Source organism: Astyanax mexicanus, chromosome 6, assembly GCF_023375975.1.
Source record: "Astyanax mexicanus isolate ESR-SI-001 chromosome 6, AstMex3_surface, whole genome shotgun sequence".
NCBI classification, from domain to species: domain Eukaryota; kingdom Metazoa; phylum Chordata; class Actinopteri; order Characiformes; family Acestrorhamphidae; genus Astyanax; species Astyanax mexicanus.
Window position 1 is genome coordinate 28,464,456 of NC_064413.1, and position 27,980 is coordinate 28,492,435.

A 27,980-nucleotide genomic window follows, 5' to 3' on the forward strand; every position below is an offset into this window, starting at 1 on the left:
CACTTTATGTTCACTAACTAATAACATGTATTAATATAGTATTAATCTACAATGCAGAACATTCTTAAAGAATAAAAAATAGATACACCAGTATGAAAAAAAAAATGCTTTCAAAACTGTTTATACATTAACTTTTTATTAATATTTTTACAGTGAGTGGCAAATTTCAGCAGTCACTCAAAGGTTTCAATATAGAGGATAAATAAAGAGCTTTCAAACATGTTAAGAACAGAAGTTGTTCTCGTGAATAAATATATATTTTTATACTGTGTATACTGATATATTCCATTGGCCGTTCAAGTTACGTTAGCAGCGCTATGATTTCAAATAAAACACTGTACTCTACAAAACAAAACAGCTGCAAAAGTACCAATACCTTTTATAACCTTCAAGGTTACAGATTTCTATATTTATTTAACATGATTTTGGTGTCTGGTTTCTGTAGAAATCACACCAAACATTTGAGGTCAGAAAACATTTGTAACAGAAATAAAATAAAGGCCCAGAACATGAGTGTGCTGCATCCTATTTTCCCAACAGAGTTAATACAGAATATATGGCTTCACAGACTTGAACCCTATTGGGATTTATTTGTATTGAAATGTGCTGTTCATAAAATTTCACCTTTTTCTAACACAGAAGATTATAGGCCTACATACATATTTCTGTGTGCACATGTGTGTGTCATGTAATATCACTAGTTAAGCATTTATGTGTTCTAGATTCGTATTCAGTATATAGCTTCATCACTTCAATCACATTGATCAGTAAGGCTCGGTTGTACTCTAATCACAAAAAAGTAAAATTCAGTAAACAATAAACAGTCATCGGGAGACAACATCAGCCATCGTAACAGTCATTTTATACTGAGATTTAAACTGATATTGACAGAATGTCAATCATGTTGTGATCGAGAAATCACGTTACAACCACATGTTCAATTACGCAAGAAAGAAACGACTAGATTTACGGTTTGTTTGGCACACAGCAGCCTGACCCCATCAGAGCTGGCAGAGTTTCTTCACTTTCAGAGAACGGTGCTGCACTCAGACCACCAGCCAGTGATGAAGCTTTAAAACAAAAAAGAAGAAAGGGTTATGAGCAGGTATCAGACCAGCCAATAGCTACAATCAATTTTAGCATTATAAAATGCACAGAAAATACATCAGTCACTCTGTAAATGGGTTACTCAGCTCAGTAAATAAATGTAGAATATTTTCAAAAGGCACAAAGGTAAAGGTGACTTTTTTTCTTGTCTATTTTCATACATAAAGTACACTGGATTATAAAGCCCAGTATGCAACACTAGTAAAGAACAAGAGTGTAGTCATATTTTCCTTCTAATTTAGCAGGCCTCGCTGCTGGGTGGACTGCAAAGCTAAGTTAAGTAAACAAAACTGTAATTTTTGTAAAAATGTAAAACATTTTCTTTTAAAGTCATATGAGCGCTGGATGTTAATCTACACAGATTTCTCTTCTTAAAACTGTTTATTTAGGTGAGTAAAGCGCTTCCCTTTATTTACAGTAAGCTTAGATTTCCACTAAGGCTAGGTGGAGCAGCATTAGCACTATCCATTAAAAGTGATAGTGCTAGCCTCTGTTAGCGGCTAATGCTGCCCGGCAGCGCTACACTGAAGAACCCTGAGTGTTTCGGTAACCCAGGGCGATATTAGCTAGCGGTTCATCCCATGTAGCTTGTTTTAAAACGGTAGACACGCAGACTACAGGCCGATATACTAATAACGGTTAAAGAGCTAGCGCTTAGTGTGGTTAGTGGCTAATGCTAATGCTGCTCCAGCAGTGCTAGCCTGGGTTAGCAGCAGGCTACAGGCCGATAATACTCCCCTCGGTACTGGAGAACTAAACTGAAACTACTGTATGACGCTACACTTAAACGGAGTGGCTTTACTGCTCCTTACAACCTGACTGGTAAAAATCATACATAATACGCCCTGGATTATAAGAATTTAAAGATTAAAGGAAAAATTAAAGGATTTTAAGTTAGCCTCATAGTGAGTAAATTACGGCTATGAGATTCTTTGGCCATCTCCTATTTTTCCCATCTCCTACATTTTTTTGGGAGGGGGGGTTTGAGTTGTTTTTAGGATCATTTGTCTCTGACATTTGTGGTATTTAATTAAATCTATTTGTCTGTCTACCAGAGAAACAACTTAAGTTCATGTCGTAATCAGTTTTTTTTTGTATACATTTTAAATGAATGCCAACTGAGTGCCAACTATGGGAATAACAAGGACAACAGAATGACAGAACTTCAGTGGTTCATGTCTCTGTCTTTCTGAAGCAGATAAACATGAATATATTGGCATTTTTAATTCCAGGCATATGTGCAATTTTTTTTTAATTGTCTTGAAATTTTATTTATGTAAACAATGCAATCAATGTAACGTGTGCATGTTTCAGCTTAGCATTGTCTAAAACCTTAGCCATAACAAATTAAAACATGACATTCTTCAGCTATGACTATGGTCATAATGAATAACAGTTTGATCAGTGTTATCTAACAAGAATAACACATCATATCAGCTGTTAGAATCAGCCTGCCATTAAAAGCCTTTTCTGTGTGCTGCGGTAGAAATATCATATTTAGCATAATTGAAAGTTCACCCATAAAATTTATGTAAACTGTCCTCTTTTGGTGAAAATAGCTGCCTGTTTCTTATTTGAGTTATTTGTTTAAAACTCTGGTACCCTACCGTGAACTGCCGCACCTCCCCACGCTCCACCAAGTGGTGCTCTGTCTCTGGGGTGATGGCGTACGCCAGTTTCTGCAACAAGAAAAAATGGAAACTGTGTTATGTAGCTTATTCATACAACCTGTTAGTAATGCATGCAAATGAGTTACAGACTAATTAGAAAATTGTTGCTGTCATACAAAAAAAAACAACAACTTTGTCTTATTTTTTTCTGCTTTTGACTTTTGTGTTTTATGAGAACATTTATTTTGACTTTTATTTCATTGCAGACAGTATGAACTCAAGATAATTAATGTTTTGTCTGATCAAATTCATATTATGTACATTCTTTTCTGCATTTTACCAAACGGAAGAAGGACCATCCAGGCTCCCAGCAGAAATGAGTCCAAAAGCCAGGGTCTGTCATGGTATGGGGATGTCAATACAACTCTTTGATGCAGCATAAATACAGAAACGTACACTGAGAGCAAGAGCAACATAGGCTGCCTTCAAAATTACATCTTTTTCAAGGACATCCAGGCATTTTTCAGCAAGGCAATGCAAAAGCACATGCTGCACACATTACAAAGACATGGCTGCAGAAGGAGAAGAGCGTACAGGTACTACAGGTTTGTAGAAAATTCTGATCGAATAATAATAAAGCTTTACCACCCCAACATTTTTTGGAATGTATTGCAGGTCTGAAAGCAGAAGCAGATGTACTGTATAGATGAAGTGAAGATGATAAAAAAAAAACATGAAATATCCATCCAGAGTCCATACTGTCCGCAATATAACATTTTTTAAATTTTTTAAATGAACCTGGCTTGCGAGGAACTTTGTCAAGCAAAAATGACCTCTGAGTATAGCTTCAAGGAAGCATTTTAAAAGACTTACAGCACAGAAGCTTCCTGGCAGGGTGCAGAACTTGTAGATGGCGTAAAGCGGCACCATGATCATGGAGGAGATGGACAAACACCATCCAACCATGTTGGCCCAAGTCGGAAAATAGTAGGATCCGTACTTCGGAGGGTTAAATGTTGCAAAGCTGACAACCACCATGAACTAGACCATAAGGAAAAGAGAAAAGGGGAGAATACGCACAAATATTTAGTTAAGTGTTTTGTTACTAAGAGCTACGTTATAATAATAATAATGCTTTATTGTGAATGTCCTCTGCAGTGGATCATTGATTATTAGTGGGCATACCAGGAGGAAACAGGGACTGACAAACTTCCAGCAGAGTCTCCAGTACAATCCTGGCCGATGACCGATCATTTCCTGGATGTCATCACTAAAACGGTCCACTCCTGAAATTATAAACGCAAACAATAATAAAAAAAAAAGTAACAACTTCACATAAAACCCTTAATAGGAACAAACGAGGACAGTAAACTCAAATGTGTACGAAATCTTCCATGCTCAGAAAACTGCTCTCGTTAGCCTGCTGCCCGCGAGGCACTAATCAAAGCTCACAGCAGAAATACGTAGAGACTTTCTACCTACTGAGAGCAAAGCTGTGTCGGCGGCAGAGGGCTACAGCCGCGGGTGACTGCCGCCACTGAGGGCTTTCCTAAAAGGCCATGAAGCCTCAGGCTAGATTTGTATGTTTTGCCCCAAACAAAAGCCAGCACTGGGGGACACAGCCTGTGACCTGCCAGCCCTTGTGGTCAAAGAGCAATCAGTATTCTCCCCCTATTCATCTCACAGCCAACTGATTGCCCTGCTTATCCTGATCTGCTGTAGGCTCTTTGAAGTTCAGGTCTTTCTCTCAGTCCTGCTTGCCCAGGGGCCATATTCAGAAAGTTCAGCCTCCTCAGACAAGAACCTACTTTTCATCTTTAGGAATGAGTTCTCCATACCTGTCAAATTTTAGATTAAAAAATAAGGGATATTTTCCTCTGTCCGCTTAAAGTTGTCCCACCAGCCCAACGTAGGTTCAGTATCCCTTACATTTTAAGACAGGTTTACAAAAAAAATCTAAAATAATGACATGTGAACCACTTACACACAATTAGATTATCAGAATCTGAAATGTTGCGGACATTCCTACATATGTCATTCTTTTAATACAGCCAAATTAAAAACACTTTTCCAAATATTTTTTTAAAAGTTAAGATTTCATGTCTTTTTGGCATAAATGCACTCTTTTTTATAATATATTTTTTATTTATTTAATGGATTTAAAATTGAACAAAGGGTGCACAAATTCTGCAAACTGAATCTTTTGATCACTCCACCCCTGATCAGTTTAGTTAATTTTTAACATTTCTAGTTCAAGCTGTATTTTTTTTTTTTAAAGGTTTAATCTGTGTGTTTTATTTCAGAGACGAGTATTTTTAAGCAGCTATCAGAAAAATCTCATCACAGTTTAAATGATTAGCCTACCGTTCCCTTTCTTTTAGAAAAATCGCTGTATATCCAGATATGTTTTAACATCAGCTGCTCCGACTAGCTGCCTATGGCTTCCCCACACTGACCCTCCTTTGCAAGCTGATTGGCTGTTTCTCCTGAAAGGCGGGACTTTCTCCTTGAACCGGCTGCACGATTGGTTAAGAGACACAGAGCAGTCAGCTCCCTGTCTCCTCAATAATATATATTTTTTTATTTTAATATAATACGGGAAATTTACGGGAAAATACTAATACGGGAGGACAGCGGGAAAGAGGAGTAAAATACGGTAGTTTCCCGGCCAAAACGGGAGACTTGACAGGTATGGTTCTCCAGTGCAGAGTACCCTGATTCAATCTGTAGGACTCCATGAACTCACTTCCATTCCAGGAAGATCTGTGTTTTAGATCTAGGATTTATGGCACAACATCACAGAAGTGATACAACTCCTAACTCTGCCAGTAAAAACTTATTATTATTTTTTTTTTAGAAATTTATTTAATTCTGAGTAGTAAAAGTGAGTTGCTAGTTTTAGAATGTTAAAGTTTTAGATGTCTAAATTACATTACAGAGATCTAAATACTAACAATATCTTTTGTACTGCATGTAAGACTTACAGTTGTACATATCTTAAAACATTTATTTTAAACTTAGACAAAGGTAATTACATACAGTCATATGAAAAAGTTTGGGCACCCCTATTAATCTTAATAATTTTTAGTTCTAAATATTTGGGTGTTTGCAACAGCCATTTCAGTTTGATATATCTAATAACAGATGGACACAGTCATATTTTAGGATTGAAATGAGGTTTGTTGTACTAACAAAAATGTGCAATATGCATTAAACCAAAATTTTCAAAAGTATGGGGCACCCTTATCATTTTATTGATTTGAATACTTCTTTGAAAAGCACACCTTAGGCAACTCTGTTTGTGGCGTGCTTGCAAAAAATGGCTTCTTTTGCATTACTCTCCCATACAGCTTCTCCTTGTGCAAAGTGCGCTGTATTGTTGACCGATGCACAGTGACACCATCTGCAGCAAGATGATGCTGCAGCTCTTTGGAGGTGGTCTGTGGATTGTCCTTGACTGTTCTCACCATTCTTCTTCTCTGCCTTTCTGATATTTTTCTTGGCCTGCCACGTCTGGGCTTAACAAGAACTGTCCCTGTGGTCTTTCATGTTTATTGTAACATAAAGTGTGACTAGTCAAAAATGCATTAAATATATGTCATGCTGGTGATATATCTATTCAGAATGGCTTTATAGATTTGTATATCTAATTTTACTAGTAAATATTTTTGGGCTTATATCTGAAATAAGCGTTCCTACCAGTACAAACCACATTACACAGATTTGCAAAAAGGTCTTTAGCCTTAAATCAGATTAATGTATCTAAAATCGTTTTCCATGTTACCACTCAGTTTCCCAAAATAATATTTGCCCCTAGACTTTGCTTACACAATCTGTACAATTCATGAGCTCTGGCTACATCTCTATCAGTATACAGTCACACCTTGACTTTAGCCTGGCTATTGGAAAGCATAGTTTCCTTAGTCATCTTGCACCTCCGGTTAGTGGATCATCACAGCACAACTGTTTTCTTAAATGTTTGTTTTTCATTTGATACTTTTGGGATGAATTGGAGAGCTGGGGGTGAATTAGAAAATCTACTATAAATACTTTTATGGACATTTACTCCAACATAAGACTTTTTCATACCTTTAATTTCAGGTTAAAAAATGAATGAGCAGGTGTTCCATACTTTTGTCTCTAGACTGTATGTATTTTCACTTTTTAACAACAAAACTGAATTGTTTCTAAAGGATTTCTAGACACAGTTTGGAATAACCAGAGTTTGGTCAGACCAAAAGTGTTTATCTCTGTTCGGATCTACTTAAACATGGTCCAGTACTTCTGCAGTATAAAAACACTTCTCTGGATGGTTCGAACTTTCAGACCAATCACAGAAGAATTTTTGGTGTGCCGAAATCTGACTCCCTACAGCAGTATGGACACAATAGCTTAAACTGAGAATATATTTATGTACTGTGACAGTAGATTAATCCTTATTTGTAAACAGAAATAAAAGAAATCTGAGGATAATATTCTACACTTATTCATCTTCAAGGTGCGCATTCCCAAGAAGGGGAGTCTGATTCTGACAGAGAGCTACAATTTGTCATAACACCTGGCAAAGCAACTCACCAAACTCATAACTAACATTCTACAAACCAATAAATATTGAGTGTAGAGAGCTGAAATGTAAAACCAAAACTAACCAGAACCAAATATGTACAATTTTTGGTATGAACCTTGGTGCAAGCTCAGGTCAAGAATTTCAGGGGTAAAAATGCAAACTTATTCAGTTTGCTTTGATTTGTACAACTCAAGGGTAAATTGTGTTTGTGGTGCTTGGTGATGTGTTTAGTGTTTAGCAGTCATTGCATCACATTTGCACACAGTTTGTATGTCCTGATCCCGATTTTCTAGAACGGCATGACTCAGTTCACCCACAGGAACTACTTGGCACAACAAGGTAAAAGATCATAAAGAAGCATAAAACTCCACAGAGCTCATGGTAAACAATTCAGAATTCCACAGCTAAAGCCCACTCTTCCTGCTGTGTAATGCCAGTCAGCTCAGTAATGAGGTGAAGCCGCAGCAGAGCACAGCTGTCCATCTCTTGCCTGATAAGCCATCACTTTCCTAATGGTGTATCAGCTTCCCCGGCCATGCCGGGGAGCCACACGCTCTCACCGTAAAACCAAGCGATGCCAATGGCTTCAATCAGCACTCCAAAGAGAATCGATGTTCCTGCTGCAAAGTGGTCCAGCAAAGTAAACACGTAGATGCCTCCCTGGGGACAGAGGACAAAGGGTTTAGACAGATAGAAAGAAGAGTTATGGAGAGGGTTTTTTTTTTTTTTATTTAGTTACAAATGTTTTTACAAATTTTTTATTTAGACTAAAATGTGTTACATATGTATCACATTTTTATATTACCTATAAACAAAAATTTAATGTATTAAAGTGTTAAACTTGACATAACATCAGCTCTATTGGCTTATTAAGACATTACTCAGAAATAATATGTAGCACTTGATAACAGTAATGGTGTTTGTTTGTAAATTCTGGATCAGTGTGACATGAAAGATTATTCAGTAAGAAATATTTACTGTATTTAATTGATGTTGTTAAGTTTTCTGTACATGATCATACTTCAACCTGTATTTTATATACTGATGCATTTAAAAAAAAAAAGTTACTTTATTTCAGTAATTCTGTTCAAAAGATGTATAACACAGAGATAGATAAATTTTAAGTGTTTATTTCTTTTATTGTTGATTATGGCTTACAGCCAATGAAAACCCAAAAATGAGTGTCTCAGAAAATTTAAATGAATATAAGCCTGCTGGAAAATGAAAACTGCATCTCCATAAGAGATGGTCTCTCCAAACCATCACTGATCATCAGTAAATTTGGAAATTAAGGAGCAGAGTCTGGAGGAAGAGTGAAGGGACACACACTTTAAGCTGCTTGAGGTCTAGTGTGAAGTTTCCACCAATCAGTGATGGATTGGAGAGTCATGTCGTCTGCTGGTGTTGATCCACTGTGTTTTATTATCAAGTCTAAAGTCAGTGCAGAGTTTTCCTGGAAAATCTTACAGCACTTCATGCCTCTCTCTGCTGACAACTTTTATAAAGATGCAGATTTCATTTTCCAGCAGGACTTGGCACACTGCCAAAAGTACCAATTGGTCTTATATAATATTAACGTTTTCTAAAACAGTGATTTTTGGGTTTTCATTGGCTGTAAGCCATAATCATCAACAATAAACGAAATAAACAATAAAGCTGTATTGCTTACATTAGTGACGCAGAAGAGGGAGATTAGAAAAGTCAAGACCACAATGAAGAGTGTGAAGAGCTCTCTGTGTCTGTGCAGGAACTTGAATTCATCAATGAGTCCCGTGATCACCGACTCCATACCACCCATCTACGACAAACAAATAAAAATATCTTACTACATCAGTGTCCTGCAAGTGCAAACAGTCTATAAACTATATCTCTATATAGACTATACACAAATCGTCAATGCTCCTTATAGTTCGGTGTCCCTTATATATGAATTTTATCAGTAAGAAGCAGTAAAGCCACTCTGCTGAAGTACAGCATTAAACTGGAGTTTCACTTTAGTTCCTCAGCAGAAGTAACATTAGCTGCTTACCGTGCTAAGCGCAGGCTATTTCGCCTTTCAGAGGTGAATATTATCTGCCTTTAGCTTGCTGCTAACCCCGGCTAGCAGTGCTGGAGCTGCATTAGCATTAGCCGCTTTACTGCTTTACATTATAGTAAATTGTCATTTCGTCACTGATTTGCCATTAAAGGTTTAACAAAATATTTACAAACAATGTAAGAGTGGTGTTCTCACTTTTTGTGAGCTGCATTACTTAGTTCTAATAAATAAATCCAACATGCCATTAGTGCAACAATGAAATGTGTTTTTCTAACTACTTATTTAAAAAACTGTGTAATCAGAAATAACTGGTTATTGCTGCTACATATAATAGCAAATTCAAAAATCTCTGAAAAAAAAATATTTGTATCAAGACATGCGCGTTCAAACAGAGCTGTGAGTTCTATTGTGTTTACCGCACTGTCGATTCCCAGTGTGAGCAGCATGATGAAGAAAATGACAGCCCAAACAGAGGAGCCCGGCAGTGTGGCTATGGCTTCAGGGTAAATGATAAACACCAGTCCTGGACCTGGATAAAAGAAAAGAATATTAGCACATACTTTCTGCTTAAAAACTATTATTTCCTGATTTGTACACTCCAAGAAATCTGGCGATGTCTGCCAAAATCTCTACTCAGTCTACTCACACGGACAATTGTCGCCAGATGTCACTAGTTACAGTCATTATCATTAGCACTGTTCACTGTGGATGGTAATTAATGCCTTCTGTTAGGTAGTGTCATACCTTAGCTTATGTCTGTCTTGTGTTTTTTCCTCTTTTGGTTCAATGTGCTTCTGCCCTCCGTTTTCCTGACTTGTGTCCCCAGCCATGTGTTTTTTTTTAAGCACATGGCATTGTTTTGTTATTGTCCTGTTTCCACCCTAGCCCTGCCCTAGTCATTAGTGTTGTCACCTTGTGTCTTGTTTATAACCCTTGTTAATAATATGCTGTGCTGTGCTGTGCTAGGTTTGTTTTTGTTCCCAGTAATATCTTCAGTTATTTAGTTTTTTTGTTTTCTAAGTTTTGTTTATTCCTTGATCTCGTCTTCGTTATTGTAGATATCCTGGTTTTGTTTTCTATGTTTTGTTTATTCCTTGATCTCGTCTTTATTTTAGCTATCCCAGTTTTGTTTTCTTGTTTTGCATTTTCTCGTATTTGCTTTCTGGTTTTTTTTTGCTGTAGTTTACTGTTTTATATTATAAAAAAGTTATAACCTGCAATTAAGTTCATCCTCTCCTCCTTCCTGCATGACGGGTATTGCTAGTACACATGCGACAGTGTGGGATAAGGAGTGCTAAATGCCCTCACAAATTTGAGATGTCAAATCCAGAGATGTATAAAGTACTAAAGACCCAGACTTGAGTAAAAATACAATTACTCTATCAAAAAGTAACTTGAGTCTAAGTTAAGATGTTCTTTATGCTACATGCATAAGTGAAAGTACTATTAGTAGTATCTAACATTTTCTGTTCCTTAGTCTTGCAAGTAGTTTATTCTAAAATTTACTACTCAAGTACTGAAAGTAAAAGTACAGTATTGTATTGTGAAATGTATCACAGAAAGCAGTGGAAAGTTATCAGGGTGAAAGGCAAAGCTAATTCTATTTCTCAAGTCTCTAAATATGTATCTATATGTTTTCTTAACTACTAAACCTTTAAAGCTAGATGATTTCTGTCTGAATTATGGTTTTATCTATATGTTACTTACAATAACACATTTTCATTTATTATCATTGTGTTTAACAACACATTTTTACCATACACAATTTAATATCGGATAAAGATAACCTGAGTAAACATTAAAACATAAATGAGCATTTAATGAGCATTTAACTGATAGATAATCAATGACTTTGTTTTATTTATGTGTATTTTCTTTAGATCGGGGCACAATTTGTTGCTTTTTGAGATCTTTTAGCTGCTTTATGTTGTCAGACAGTTTCTAGTGAAATATTCCTTAATTCTAAAGGTCTGGTACTTATCAGGCCTAGTGTCTAGTAACTGAATTCAGCTTTTTTTTTTTTTTTTTTTTCAAAAAAGTGTGGTTATTCACATGTTATTAATTTGGGACACAATTACTTTTTCACATATGACCAAATGTTTTTAAATAATGATTTGGTTTACTAAGAGAAAAGTGCTTTTTATATTTACTCATATGCAGTACAACAAGAAGTGAAATGCTTTAACTATAAATCTAAAAGTACTAACTGACAGGAATATGGTTAATTTTCAAATTCGTTCCTGAATGATGTTGATCCTCTTCTCATAACGTCTATTCAGTGTTGTGTATTTTTCAGAAGGACAAGACAGACATTTGTTGTCTATATCTGAACAGACAGATATGGATTTCTCTTTCAGAATTAAGGGGCATAATTCACTGCGCATTGCTGGACTCTTGTATTTGCAATTAAAGTGTCAACAGCCCCATGAATATTAACAGAGTATAACAGGCATTGATCTATTGATTGAGGATCGATAACTATTCATTTTTCAAGGGTTAAAACCACAAAATCGGAATGCACAAAACATAGAGCACCTGCTTTACTGGAGATACTGACTGCATTGTCTCTTTTCTCTTTTATTAGGCCTGACAGCTACGGTAAAGTTACAGAATGCACAGAGTGAACTGGAGACAGGGACAAACACAACCCCACACTCACCATCAGTAGCTACTTTATCGAGGGCCACGTTGTGTTTCTGAGACATGTAGCCCAAGAACGAGAAGATGACAAAGCCAGAAAAAAAACTTGTGAGGGAGTTGATGGAGCTGGTGATGATGGCATCTCTGAAGAAAGCAAAACACAATACAAATACAAAGGTGTTCAGAAAAATAAATAACACTACTCTACTCTACCACTAGTTTACCATAAAGATAGTCATTGTCTAGGGATGGAATTTTGCATCTTTATATCTGCACTGGAGTTTTTATGTGGTTTCTGATTCTGTATGGCATGCTGATATCTTTAAGTATAGTAGGGTCTGACCACTATGAAAGTGTGTGTACAGTAGGCCACCCTAAAGTAGGGGCTTCCTTTATATAGAAGGCTATGCTAATACTGGGTAGGGTCTCTGTTTGCTCTCGAAACAGCCTCAATTTTACATGGCATTGATTATAATTCCTGGATATCAATTCATAAAGATTTTTCAGAGCACCTCCATTTTGCGTATTCAAAATACAAAATGTGTTTTTTTTTTTATTTTTTTATTTTTAGAAAACTATTGATAGGGGTGTGCCATATTGTAGCATATGCAATGATATCACCAACATTTTTGAATATCGTTAACAATATTATACCCTGAATTATTGTGCCATATCACCCACCCCTAATCATCACACCAGGGTTCTTTTGCTGTTTTCAACAAAAAGAAAATTCACACTGTTCTCATTTGCCATGATATGTCTACTAGAGACAGAATACAGCTCTGGAAGAATTTCTTTGATTTTACCAAATTGAAAGCCTCTGGAATATGATCAAGAGGAAGATTGATGATCACAAGCCATCAAGCCAATCTGAACTGCTGAGTTTATGCACCACGAGTGGTGTAAAGTTATTCAAAAGCAGTGTGTAAGACTGGTGGAGGAAAACATGCCAAGCTGCATGAAAACAGGGTTTTTCCACCAAATATTGGTTTCTGAACTCTTAAAACTTTATGAATATGAACTTGTTTTCTTTGCAGTATTTTTAGGTCTGAAAGCTCTGCATCTTTTTTGTTATTTCAGACATTTTTTATTTTCTGCAAATAAATGCTCTAAATGACAAATTTTATTTGGAATTTGGGAGAAATGTTGTTTGTAGTTTATAGAATAAAACAACAATGTTCATTTTACTCAAACATATACCTATAAAAAGCAAAATCAGAGAAACTGATTCAAAAACTGAAGTGATCTCTTATTTTTTTTACAGGGTTGTATTTCTGTTCAGTATTATTGGTTTTACTTCAGTCCTGAATATATGGAGATATATGAAGTGCATTATTAGTATCGTGACATTATGGATCATTAACTTCTGTTACAATCTGATGAAATTCTTGTAATTTTGTTATATCTCAGTGTGCCATTTCATTTCGTATACAATAATAAAATGTAATATTTATTTTATTGCAGTAGTGTATTCTTAAAATATTTAAAAAATGTTCTCAGTGTTTTGTCATATTGCCAAGAGTATCATTAATCCAAAAATGCCATGCAAAATCATGATATAATTTTAGAGCCATATCACCCACCCTTCTCCAGTGGCCATTCTCCACTGACCTCTTTAAAAAAAAAAAAACATGGCATTTTTGTCTGCCTTTCAGTGGATGTTTTACTATATTGCACAATTCTTTGTATATTTTACAGATTGATGTTTGTGATTGAGTAGATATACAGGCACATCGAGTATATATTTTACATTTTAATTTCATATTTCAGAGGAGAAACAGTTTCTCTTCTGAAACAGTTTACTGACGGACAATACATCGATCAGCCCTAAAACAAATAGGAGGTTTCACCCTTCTATTTAATAGACTATGTGTACAAAAGTATTTGGACACCTGCTCATTCAGTGTTGCTACCAAAATCAAGGGAATTACAGAGTTTACTCTATGTTTCGTTTAGGAGGAACTGTCTCTACTGTCCAGGGAAGACTGAGTATTACTCAGCGTCACAGTATTGCTTAATAATTGTGTGTGTGTGCCCGTGAGTGAAGGAGACTCCTGGGTTGGAGCTTGTCTTACCTGTAGCAGTTGTTGCTAAATTTGTTGTAGCTGGAGAAGGCGATTAGCACACCAAACCCCACTCCTAAAGAGAAGCATATCTGCGTGGCAGCCTCGATCCAAACCTGTGAAACAAACGGTTCGGCCGGCCACACAAAAGACGGCGCACAACACCTATCATTAGAGATAATTGCAGGAAACTCATTCAACAGAAAGATGAAAGGCACTTGTGAATACAGGGTAATTTTGCAAATTGCTGCTGCTTGCATGTGCCTAATCTAATTCTGAAATTGCAGCTTTGAGGCCTTTCTGCAATGTGGCGTCTATACGTGGAGCAACAGTGATTCTAGGAAACTTACGACAAACGGCAACTTCAGAAGTCCTTATCAGTAGTTTAACAGCGTTATACTGGTGTGTTACGTAGTGTGTGTTATTCTTAATAAAATAAGCTAAGGCACATACACACAGATTAAAAAAAAAAATAATAATAAAAAAATTAATTGATGCAGTATACACATCAGCATAAAAGCACTGTGTGTTTAATTAGAAGGGATAAAGATAGGTCGTATACAAGTGAATTAGGCTGTTATTAGATAATAAACCAATTAATCAAAAGAGGAATGTACAATATCGGCTCCTTACGGGGTTAAGTTGAAATAATATAAATTTGCACATTTTATTCTCAATACAATCTGCAAAATGTATCAAAAGGACTACGTGTTCATTACAAAGCCTCCCTTGCATTTTCCTTCTTGGTAATGTGATTAACATATAATTACCAACTGGGCAAGCTTCTACTATTACAGAAGCATAATACATTTCTTTCCTCATTTTTACGCATATCATGTTTCACAGTGTATATTTGATAACATACAGACAGTCCTATTTAAGCCATCCATGTGGCAGCAGCACTTTCTGCAGTATGTAATGTTTTTTATCTGTTACAGTAGCATATTTTGTTGCAGTAGCATCATTTAAAGATAGGTCTTCATTCTTTTAGTTGCAGATAAGTCTAAGAGTCTTTTTGTGTAAAAGAAAAAGAAAAATGTTTCAAAAAAAATATTTAATATTTTCACTTGGTTATTTAAGATGCTGAAACCAAAATAGAGCATTCTGTGTACAATATTAAATCTCTGTTCTTGGTAATCACTTTTAAGTGCAGAGGACTTTTTTAGTGCAGTCTTTTTTTTAAGGAAATGTGCATCGTTTTACGTTGTTTAGTTTACACTTCAGAAAAAAAATATTAATTTCCCTTTTTTTTCATATCGTGATAAAATCGGATCGTGATCTTAGCATCATGATTCGAATATGTAGTCATGTTTGTTTGTTTGTTTGTTTGTTTGTTTGGAAAGCAAAAGATCATCCACCTGGGGCATCAGAGTAAAATGGACAATCTTGCCCATTCTACTCTGTACTGAAAGACAGATCCCATTAAGCTTCAGTTTCATTGTCTTTTTGTTTTTTTATTGGCATGTTCCCATTATCCTTTGAGTTATAATCTTTCCAAGTGGTGTTCAGAGTATGTAATTAAGAGCCTGCAATTAAGTGCAAGCTTTTCTATGGTACATATTTTTGAATTGACCATAGATTACAAGGACGGGACAAAGGGAAGAATTCAGTATAGGTGAAGCAATAAAAAAACATGTGGCACATGAAAGAGAAAAAAAGAATAGTAATTTGCATACAATTAGCGTAGTGTTTCATAATATCAATTATTGGCCCGTGACTGGCTAACATCGATATCTACAGTCATTTGAAAGAAAGAAGACAACCTAAGAAAGTAATTTTAATATTAAAACACTTACCTGTATGTAGCGGAGTAATACATATAGAGCTTCGTTAATTACCGGCTGATAATGACACCGCCAATTCCATTGCAGAACTGGAACTTACTGTGGTATAACCTCTCAATATTGTTCAAATGAGAATCTAATATTTATATATTTTATATTACATTAAACTAAAGACACTGGTCGCCTTTTCAGAATCTCATGTTTTTTGTAGGATGTTGTGGAGGCATAATGAAGGTGGCTGTCAGAGCACTGGAGATTGTTCTGTTGTGTGTGTCTGTGTGTGTCTGTGTGTGTGTGTGTGTGTGTGTGTGTGTGTGTGTGTGTGTGTGTGTGTGTGTGTGTGTGTACCTGAGCATCACACAGACGAAGGAAGTCCACACTCAGGTATGCTTTAATGCCATCGATGGCTCCAGGCAGGGTGACACCACGGAGCAGCAGAACAGTCAGGACTACATAGGGCATGGTCGCAGTGATCCACACCACCTACACACACACACACACGCACACACACACCATACAGGCAAAAACACATTGCATAGAAACTAAACTTGAGACTTGCACACATTTCCTTTCAGTTGCCCTTCAGAAATCAGCACAACTTCCTGTAATGAATGCATGTTTATATTAATATTAATTAAGTCCAGTTTCAAAACATTCAGTTTATACCACATTTGTAGGTTTGTGGTTGAATGTGAGCACAGTGACTAACAATGCCAAGCCTACAAATGCCAGCCTAGGTTTTAATTCCCAGTCTAGGCAGGCCACACCCACAGCTATACAGCTATAAGACACTGGACACAATGTCAAATTCCTTTTGAGTTTGTGATGATTTAGGGATTAGAGATTTTTTGGTTTAATTCATTTTAAATGTCTAGTTGTGGTCTCTAGTATGAATGAATACCATGCAAGACATCGGGAGGCAGTGAGACGGACAACAGTTTAAAAAGCTTTAAAATAAAGCCATTTTTACACTAATAACAGTCTTTGCAATGTCATATGTTACTTTACAACATAATAACATGTAATACCCTGCTAAGTGCAGTTCAGCCACTGACCTAGTCTTAGAGTCTCTGTAAAACACGAAGTCCAGGTCCAAAAAGTAAAAATCCACCCTGGGATTTTGTTGGCTGGGCTGCAGAAGAGCCGCCAGGCAGTTGGAACAAAACCCCAGGTGGATTTTTACTTTCTGGATCTAGACTACCCACCACTGCTTACACAATATAGCTAGCTAGCTAAGTAACTAGTGTGAACAGAACTGTTCTAAACCTACCTAGCTCAACTGTGCTTCACTGGTGTTGTTCCATAGACAAATTCTAAACGTTTGTTCCTTAGCTCTGAATTACTGGGCAAAGCATATAACACTGATGTGTTATTTGCGCAAATAACACAGGAATGAACTGCCATGTTGTTCTTAAAGCTGTTAGCTTCTATCTGACGAGACTCTGTCACTGCCTGGCTTCAGCGCTGCCTGTGGGCCATTAATACTAATTTACAAGTTGACGTAGACAGAGCTTTTTCTGACTGACTCATTATTCTGAATATTTTCTTTTACTAGCTACTGCAGTCATTGGGGGTTGAGGAAGAGTTACTGTATTTCACAAATAACAAGAAAAAGTGGATTTTAGTGGAAGAACACCTTTAAGACATCAGCTTCATCTGACATACAGACATACAGTACATAGAGAATACACTACACAAGACAACACTGACATTCTAAATGTCTTGAAAAAGCAGTTCATGAAGTGTTACCTCATGGTACAGCTTGAAAACACCCACAACACCCGTATACATTATGAGGTGCTGTCTTGTGAGTGAGATTGAACACTGGCCGGTGTGCTCTTGCCAAACCAATGGCGTTTAATAAAGTTTGAGTAAGTGACTGATGGTGGGTACCAGGTGGATGGAACATTTCAATTATTTTGTGTTTTGAAGTTTTGGGTGCAAAACCTGTGTGTTGCGCGTGTACTGGGAATGGGTCATAGGCATTACCACCTAGAGTGGACAGCGCAGTTGGTGGTAACAATCAGGACTAGCCACACCCGAGTAGAACTGTCAGTCAGTCTGACTCAAATTCACATTGAATGCAGGATGCCCCAATTGAATATTCCTGCAGGGTAATTAAGTGTTCTTTAGCCTCTATGGTACATGGCAAAAGTCGTGGGACACATACTGGGTTAGTGTGTAACAATATGACTGTTTTATATTTAATATGAGGAACAAATATCTACCTTCCCGGAGGTTTTGACTCCCTTCCAGAGGCTGAAGTAGAGAACCACGATGACCACGGCCAGGCAGCAAGTGAGCTGCCACCGCGGCAAACCTAGATCATCAATCCCCCTGCTGTCCTGCATATGCAGCACCCCACGCCTGTAATGAAATAATAAAGCCAATGCAATTGCAGTTTTCTGAAAGCTCCTGAAATCCTGACATATGATTTGTGGTGTCTTATGTTCTACTACTATACTATTCATCATTGTATGAATATATATATTTTTTAAATCTATCAGAAATCTCTATTAAGATCTCTCTTTTTTGGCACACATACATTTTCTAGGAAGGCAGTGACGTCCTGATATTAGTAAAATGTCATTACGCTGTGGTGCTGGCACACATTTGGCTCACTGTAGGTTCTTACCATCGTGTCACTCTGTGCCAGGTCGACACCTACCAAAAACATATCGGCTAAACTTCATCATAGCATTAGAGCCAGGACTGTGAGCCTTTTTATGCCATCAGTGTTTATTCTCCTACTATATATATATATATATATATATATATATATATATATATATATATATATATATATATATTTTTTTTTTTTTTTTGGTAAAACCACTTTTGGTTCCTAAAGACCCATATTTTTAATACAGTAGTAATAGTAGCATTTATAATAATATAGTAATAAAGAGCATTCATTTGACGTATAGATTCTTACTCACACATCTCTATTACAAATGTGGTTCTTTATGGAACAAGTAGTAGTTTTCTTTATCATCACTCAGAAAACCATTAAGAGCAATTTGTTTTCTCTCAATATTTCCCCTGCATTAAAAGGATCCACTTTACAATGGATTTTTCCTTTTTTTTAAATTTTTTATACAGATTTTTCGTATTCGACAAGCTGTCACTGTTGGGCCTTTGAGTAAGGCCCTCAATCCTCATGCTCTCCAGGCACCACAGTGATTGATGCCCACCGCTCTGAGCACATGTGCTCAATGTACGCTAAACTCTTGTGTCCAACACAAGTAGGAAAATATGCTTGTCTTGTCTTCCCTAAACTGTTACCTTTTTATTATTACTCAAAAACCATGGTGTAAACTAAAGCACACTGTTAATAACCTAATTTCACAAGTTGCGAGTGTCAGTGTGTAGTTTTAGGGTCAATTTTTTTGCAGGATTTCATCAGATTCAGTGATTTCCCTCTATGAGTTCCCCTCTGCTGTGATGCAGTCTTGCTCTGGAACTCTGCACTGATCCTTTTCTCACACTCTGTAGACGTACATAAAGATGCTTGAACTGGCTGGACTTTAACACTAAACACTATGTGTCCTACTCACCTAATTGCACTCAGAACTCCGTATCTACATTAGCTATAGCTCCACATTGTCTCTCTGTACAGTTGTTTTTATTCTGTTATTTGTTTGTGTGCTGTCCGGGTTGACCAAAGGAGGATGGGTCCCTCTTACTGAGTCTTACTTCCTTCCAAGGTTTCTTCCACTAGTGTGAGGGAGTGTTTCCTTACCGCTGTTGCGACCACCTCTTGCTTATAAGAGTCTTGGACCAGTATCTCTGTAAAGCTGCTTCGTGAAAGTGCTATATAAAAACATTTGAATTGAATTGAATTGAATTGATCCTCTGTCCAATCCTGCATTTTGTGCTGCAGATACCCAGACTTACAGATACAGAAATCCCTACTGATGTGACTGAACAGTTTGACTTACTCAAAGTACTCCAAGGCGGGGGTGACCTTGTGGGAATCGTTCAGTAAGGTGGCGTTCAGGTCGGAACAGTTGGCGCTGTTCCAGGTGTTGTTGCAGTTGACCCAGGGCAGCTCGCCCGAGAAGGAGGAGAAGAGGTAGAACAGAGCCCAGGCGATGATCACGTTATAGTAGAAACCCACGTAGAGAGAAATGAGGATCACTGTGAAGCCCACACCTGAAACAAAAGTATTGTAAATTAATTTCACTGTGCTGAACTACAATATACACTCCCAACACTATAGCTTCAGGTAATGTCCAAGAATTCATTCAGAATGGGGGAAAAAATTATGTTAGTCATTTTAAGCGTGGTATAACTGTTGGAGTATATCTACACTGCAAATGATCTTGGGTTAATTACTGCAGTTGGTCAGGTCTGGGTTCTGCAACAGTATGTGCCGAAAGAACGAGGTCAGGTGACTACCTGAGTATACTGAATATAGACCAGCTTATTCCATCAATGGATTTTTCCTTCCCTGATGAGAAACAATATGATTTCATTGCAGTTTATCCTAAATCCTACGTTTACCTGTGCAGGCTTAGTTGTACCTAATTTTCAAGTGATTTTTTTTTCTGTCGCTCTCTATCACTTAAATAGACTGTTTAGTTACTGTGTTTTTAAGGATAGTGTATGTAAATGAGTTTCGTTTTCACTGGCTCCCCTGTTTTATAAAAAACATAGTGTGTTGCAGCTTAGTTTCCACATGTAAACTGTAATTACAGAGCTTGGACAGTATATATGTTAAAGAAATAATTATGCATCCTAAAAATTCTGTCTTATAGGCCTCTTTGATTTTGAGTTTCATTGCTTTTATATTCAGAGTTTTACCTCATTGCTTACTTATTTACATTTGTAAACTTCATTGGTTTAAAATTCATGTTTTACAAATCAATGCTACACATTATCACTTTAAAAATCAAATTGCTTTTAAAATAAAAATGAATTTTTTTAAAGACACATTTAAAAAATCCAATTGCTTTTATTCATATTTTAAAAATGTAATTGCTTTTAAAATAACATTTTAAAAATCATTGCTTTTATAGTCACATTAAAAGCAATTTGATTTTTAAAATGTGACTTTAAAAGCAATGATTTTTTTTAAAGTCACATTTTAAAAATCCAATTGCTTTTAAAATCACATTTTAAAAAAATCGAATGGTTTTTAAAATCACATTTTAAAAACCTAATTGCTTTTAGAGTCACATTTTAAAAATCTAATTGCTTTTAAAGTCACATTCAAGAAATCAAAATGCTTTTAAAATAACATTCTAAAAATCCAGTTGATTTTATTGTCACATTTTATGAAATCTAATTGCAATTAAAATACAATTTAAAAAATACAATTGCTTTTATAATCACATTTAAAAATCAAATTGCTTTTAAAATAACATTTAAAAAAACGAATTGCTTTTATAGTCACATTTTAAAATTCTAATTGCTTTTAAAATCCCATTTGTAGGCTTTGTTGTTTTAAAATGTTACACCTCACTGCTTTCAAATTTATTTCTGAAACCTCTTTGCTTCTAAATTCACATTTGTAAACATTACATTTAGACCTTATTGTTAATTAGGGCTGGGGCGACGCGTCGACATAATCGACGTCATCGATTACGAAAATACATCGATTTGCATAACGCGCGTCGGCGCGTCGTAAACATGGCGGTGCCTGTGGAGAGCATGGACTCCGGAGAGCGATCTCCAGCTACAAAAAAACGCCAGCGGGCATCTAAAGTTTGGGAGCATTTCACGCAAAAGGGCAACAATGTGGTCCTCTGCCATATGTGCAAAATGGGGATGGTCTATCACAGTAGCACAACTGCTATGCAGGAGCACTATGTCAACAGAGTCACACAGTAAGTTACCGTTTACATCAGGGTCTCCGCGGGTGTCCTTAAAAAGACTTAAGGCTGTCTACCAAAGGTTTTAAACCTGCCACAGGCAGAAATTATACATTTTTGGTTTATATTTGTGCATGGCATTTCGCAGTTTCCAGAAACAGTAGCATTATTCATAAGTTCAGGTGTTTAGCTAAGCTAGCTGCCTTAAGTTATTTTAGCTAGAGCCGTCGGCGCTGCGGTGTTACACCGTTTTCTGTCACCGTCGGAATTTTGTGACCAGTGCTCACGGTTATGAGCGTTCATTGGCAAAACAGAAGCTTTCTATACCTACACCTTACCCTCAGCCCTAAACTGAACCGTTTTGGCCAGTCGGGGTAAACATTAGAAACGAACACGTTTCGAATCGGCCAGTGCACCGGTCTGCTGAGAACTACTTGCCAGTGGTCACAAAATCTAGCGGTCACAGAAAACAACACACGGTTGTGGTGTATGGGAGCTTATCCATTTTTAGCGTAATAGATCTAAACAACGTGTTGTACATGTAAGTGATTATAAGTGTGGGGTTTGGTTTAGTAGGCTTGTGTTGTTGTTGTTGTTGTTATTATATATAAATATAGTAATTTATCGTTTGCTTTAAAACGTAAAATAATAGTTATTTAAATATGTTTCTCAATAAATAGATTAGTCGACTAATCGAAAAAAATAATCGTTAGAATAATCGTTTAAAAAATAATCGTTAGGGACAGCCCTATTGTTAATACCTTCACATTTACAAACCTCGTCACTTTAAAATTCACATTTTTAAACGTTAAACCTAAACTTTTTTCCTGCATTTCATCACTAACTTAAAGTGGCTCTGATAAATCAAGGTGCCCTAAAGCACAGGAAAATGGAAGACAAAACATCCACATCATCCCTTCTTTAATCCAGATCATCCCCTGCATCCACATTGCAAGTTGAGCAGACCCCTGTTTACAAACACACCTTGTGTTGATCAGTCCCTCTAGCTGTAAGAAGAGTCTCTGCTGCTGCCAATAGAGACAGAATTCCCGTATTAGCTGCACATGTGTGATTTTCAGTGTTTTGGAGAGCATCGATCTTGAGGAAGTGAACGTGTTGATCAGCAGTAATTACAGTAATCTCCTGCAGAGTGACAGGCGCACAGAACACGGAGCTGGTGATTAACATGTCCATCTCTCTCTCCCTTTCTCTCTCTTTCTCTGTCTTCCTGCCTGACAGCTTGCTGTGGCTGCAGTGAGGAAACATCTTCACTGCATAGTGACAGACAGTGACGCTTTAATCAGTGTAAGTCTAGTGTTTCCTTCAGTTAAGGTTCAGAGAGGCGTGCCATTAAATTAAATGCATTAAGGGCAAATTATTCAATTAATAATGAACATACAACCTTAGAAAAAGACCACTTCAGTTTCTGAAACAGTTTGTCTGATTTTTCTTTTTTTAGATATATGTTTAAGTAAAATGAACATTGTTGTTTTATTCTAAAAACTACAGACAATATTTCTCCCAAATTCCAAGTAAACATATTGTCATTTTGGGCAATTATTTGCAGAAAATGAGAAATGAGAGTTTTCAGATCTCAAACAATGCAAAGAAAACAAGTTCATATTCATAAAGTTTTAAGAGTTCCACAGCTGGAGCGTCTAAAGCACTGCCACTATGATTGGAAGATCCATTGTCGTTTGAATCCAAGTCATGCAGCTTGCTATCAGCTGACAGTAGGTGTGGCCATAAATTTTGACCTAAAGGTATCTGATGAATTCATAATAAGCTGTGTATAAGCCATGAGTCTTGGATAAAAAAAATCTGTTTCTGTTAATAATCTCTAAAATACTATATGAATTGTTTCTAGGTTTTTTATAATATATTTTTTTTATTTGAGTAAAAAAAAACAAACATATACAAGTAGAAAAACCTTTTGACAACAAATTGAATGAACGCAGTGGCCAATGCATCAGTAACAGTTCCTTCATAATATTAATAATTACACATTTTTGTTCTTTAAAATTTAGTTTTTTTTATTATTATGCTATTTTATTATCATTATATAAATGATATTGGTATCACTTTAAAATTTATAAAGGGTTTATAAATAGTTTATAAAGGAGTTTATAAAGGAGTTTATTAATTAAGTTACTTAAAAACATTGATAAGCAATTACAACACATAAATAGAAAAAACAACAGTGAAAATGTCTTTTTTAACATATCAAAGAAAATAATATAGAAACTCAGTTTATTATTTTAATAAGCTCTTATAGTTAAATAAAATAAAAAAATATATATACAGGAATTATAATGATGACGTTTGGAAAAGAGAAAATAAAATACACACATAGTAAGATCTGAGGTTTAACAGTATAAATGAATGTGGAATCACTATTCGGTAAACGACAGGCCACTGTTGTCTTTCCTGTTTATGTGTTATAACTGCAGATTAATGGTTTATAACCTAGTTAATAACATGAATAAACTCCTTTATAAACTATTTATAAACCTTTTATAAAGGAGCCTTTTTTAAACTGGCACCATGATATTAAATTGTTAAATTGTGAATTATTAAATGTCTAAGGACATCATGAAAGACAGACCTTGTTTTAACACTATTGAAGAATCTTAACTGTCTCTGCGGCTGATCAGACTCAGTTTTAAAGCCTGACCAGGAGAGAAGAAGTGTGTAAACACAAATCTGCCTGTCCAACAGTAACCGACACCAGTTGATACAAGCTGATACAAGTTCTGGATAATAACCGACAGGGAAGGTCGCTGGGAGCCAACGCCCCATCAGGCATTCTAATCCTACACCTCTTCCACAGCTGGAGTGGCAGAACATTTGCTTACAACCAAACAAGGGAGAAGACACAGCGATCAGACTTGATACTAAAAGCCAATTTTACTGTCTCCCATCTGACTGCGAGTGTTTTCAGCCGGAGATAAACGGTACCTGTCTGTCGGATGACTGGCCACGTTCTTCGACGACGAGGGACACAAAACACTCTATTCTCACACACCTGCGTTCATCCACCCACTACACACTGCCAACAGGCTTAACAATGATACCTCGCTGAAATCTGCCTTACACTGCAGCTGAACACAGGACAATGCAATCAGGAGAACAGCACGTTAATGTTACCTTTAAAGACCGGACAGATCTTCCAGACTCCTGCAGCTCCTTCCCGGTTATACTGACCCAGAGCTAATTCCATGTAGAACAGCGGCATTCCAGCAATCACCATGAACAGAAGATAGGGCACCAGGAAGGCACCTGGAAAAGGGAAGAAGAAGAAAAAACAGTTGAAAATAGAGTTTATTGTTGCTGCCCAGTAAAAGCTCAGCATTCAGTATCTTTAAAATAGCACTTTTACAAAAATAAGAAATAACCTTCTTGACATTCAGTAAAAGTTGAGTTACTATAAGATTTTTATTTTGTTATATTGGAGCATTTGAATTTGTCTATTCATTAAGAAATGTTGACACTTTGTAAAAAGATTCACATTTTAAAGTAGGGCACCATAAAATTGCAATTTTATTATTACAAAATGTGCTGAATTCCTTTAGAAGACAGTGATCCACATATCATTACATAAAGAAATATAATATACTTGTGTAAATAAAAATTAAATAATAACAATATCTTGCTTCAAAGTATGAGAAAGTCAAAACTGTAAAAATGGAAAATATGCTGTTGCATAGTTACGTTTGAATGACTATATATATATATATATATATATATATATATATATATATATATATATATATATATATATATATATATATTTATTTATTTATTTACAAAAAAATCTTATATATAATATATAAAAATGAGGCAGATATTAAATTTTGTGTGTTTTCGGTCAAATAGGTAAAAAAGACTTTTATAAAGAAATTTACTGAACAATGAAATTTTGGATGACACAATCAAAATGCAACCAGCATGAATTGAGGCGTTCTTCCTATAATAACATAATTTGGTTTTACTTTGTACTTTGTTGATAAGTCATTATGTGTTTTTTTTTTTTTTTTGTTTTTTTTTGTATGATTGCTGGGATGTTTAAAATGTTCAGTGTTTAATACTTTTAAATTGTAGTGATGGGATTGTAATTTGCTTTGAAAAGAAAGACAAATACATTTAGGGTAATTATTTTATACAGTGATTGAAAAAAGACAGTAGTTTATTAGGGCTGCAACGATTAGTCAATATAACAATATATTGACAATGTTGATTATTTCAATTTGTTGACTACAAATTTCGTTGTCGATTAATTTTTAATTTGTAATGGTACCTCATTACAAAAAGTGCTGGGGACAGAAGCGCAATGGGAGATGGGTAAATGGCTCACTCACACAGATTGCACTCAGCTTAGTCTCTATCTCCAAAAGTGTCTAAACACAACAGATTACATATTTACTCATTAAATATCAGTACTTTCCATGTTTAAACAACATCTATGCATTTAATGCCTTTTAAATGTCATCTTCAGCTGTTTTTATCATTTTTAGACATAATCGTTGATTAATCGACTAATGGAAAAAAATAATCATCAGATTAGTTGACTACCAAAATAATCATAAGTTGCAGCATTATAGATTAGTATTCAGTGTTTGGCCTTCGTCCACATGTTTTGTTCAGTTTTAGATTCGGACAAAAAAATTAAATATTTCTGCATCTTTGTTAAAAATAAATAAATTTTTCTTCTAAGTCTGGACCTTCTGTCAGGGTTAAAAAAGGTCAAGATGTCTCAGTCTGTGTGTATTTTACCTCCACCGTTCTTGTAGCAGAGGTAGGGGAACCTCCACACGTTAGCCAGGTCCACAGCGAAGCCGATGACGGACAGCAGGAAGTCGATCTTCTTGCCCCAGGTCTCGCGCTGCTCGCCGGACGGGTGAGTCTGGCCGGTGGAGGTGACCAGGGCGGAGGAGGTGAACTGCACCCCGTTCTGCTCCTTTACCAGGATCAGCTCCACCTCTTTAGGGCCCATGCTGCTGGAGGGCTTGGCGGGTGCGATGACGGAGGACATGTGTGCGGCCGGCAGTCTGCCTCTGAGCATGGGGTGCTGGCCTGGGGTTTGGGAGACGGCAGGGCGGAGACGGTGCCTCCTGCAGAGGGTTCAACAGCCTCTCTAAAACCAACCAACCAACTAGAGCAGATCGAGCGCGGAGAGAGAGGGAAAAAGACCACAAGATAGAGGAGAAAGATGAATAGAGGGAGGAAAGGGAGGTGACAGGGAAAGGAGGAGCGAGGCGAGGCGGCCATGTTGTTAGATCATTTACAACCAGAGACATCGTTGACATGACAGACTGCTGTCTACGCACCTGCGTTTCTGCACAAACGACCAACTAAATAGGGCTTTTTAAGTAATTCAGAACTTGTACAGTATATTATTGTAATTGTAATTATGGCTTAATTGAGTCCTTCTGATGAATAATCATATATCAACCATTTTTCTCTTTTGAAAGAAATCTGTGGCTTTTTTCTGTCTTTATTTAATTTTTGGTATCTTTATGAATAAAGAAAGATGCATATGAATAAAGCAGATTTTAGAATTTTATGTAAAAAAAAAACAAGTTGTCCAATTTATTTAATAAAAGAACAAAAAAAGATTTCTCCCAAAAGGAAGAAATGGTCGATTCTGTATATGGTTATCTGTTGGAAGGGCTCAAGTACATTTAAAACGATGGTCCATGAAATTATCTACTGCAACAAGACAATATAAAAACATAAATGTGTCCTTCTGGAAAAAAATGCATTATAATCATATTACATAAAGTTAATAATTGATGTAATGTAACATAAATCGAAATATTCTGTCTGAGATTACATTTATAACTAACAAGCAACAGAATACGTTCCTCCAGGGCTTCACTGGATCACATTTTAAGCTTTCTAATACAATTTCTTTGAAATTGAAGACATTTAAAAACAAAATAAAATGTAATTTTAAACAGATAAACATATGAAATTCTAAAATAAAATAAAACAAAAACCTTAAACTGTCTGTTTTTGTAATTGAAAAATAAACAAAAGTTAAAAACACAATCTATAAAGTATTATACCAAAAAAAGAGCATTCTGAAACGAACACCTGTTGAGTTTATAAAGAATCAGACCAAAAAAAAAACTAATAAAACATCTTACCTTCAGCAGAATTATAAAAGGAAAATTGTCCAGGTGTGTAAAACAATGTAAATAAAATTAATTCTCCATGTATGTTTGCTGATTGTTGATCTGGAAGGTAAAATTAGCCATTTCCAGAAACCTACAACCAAATTCTTGGCATTGAACGCAGAGCGCAGCTGAAGAGAGGGTGCTCTCCACTAAACAGTGTGGTCCAGGGCAGAGAG

At 36.1% G+C, this 27,980-nt stretch overlaps 1 protein-coding gene across 1 annotated transcript; it reads right to left on the reverse strand.

Moving 5' to 3' along the window:
* Positions 1–125: 125 nt before the first annotated feature.
* slc6a3 (solute carrier family 6 member 3) lies at positions 126–27,980 on the reverse strand. The gene is made up of 15 exons (XM_007254533.4): positions 27,775–27,980; positions 26,399–26,777; positions 24,773–24,904; positions 19,751–19,964; positions 18,038–18,176; positions 16,158–16,292; positions 14,038–14,141; positions 11,982–12,106; positions 9,739–9,851; positions 8,954–9,082; positions 7,845–7,944; positions 3,903–4,003; positions 3,591–3,758; positions 2,715–2,786; positions 126–1,070 (listed from the first exon to the last, which is right to left on the reverse strand). The coding sequence occupies exons 2-15, from the start codon at positions 26,685–26,687 to the stop codon at positions 1,047–1,049; spliced, it is 1,845 nt and encodes a 614-aa protein (XP_007254595.2). The 5' UTR covers positions 26,688–26,777; positions 27,775–27,980; the 3' UTR covers positions 126–1,046.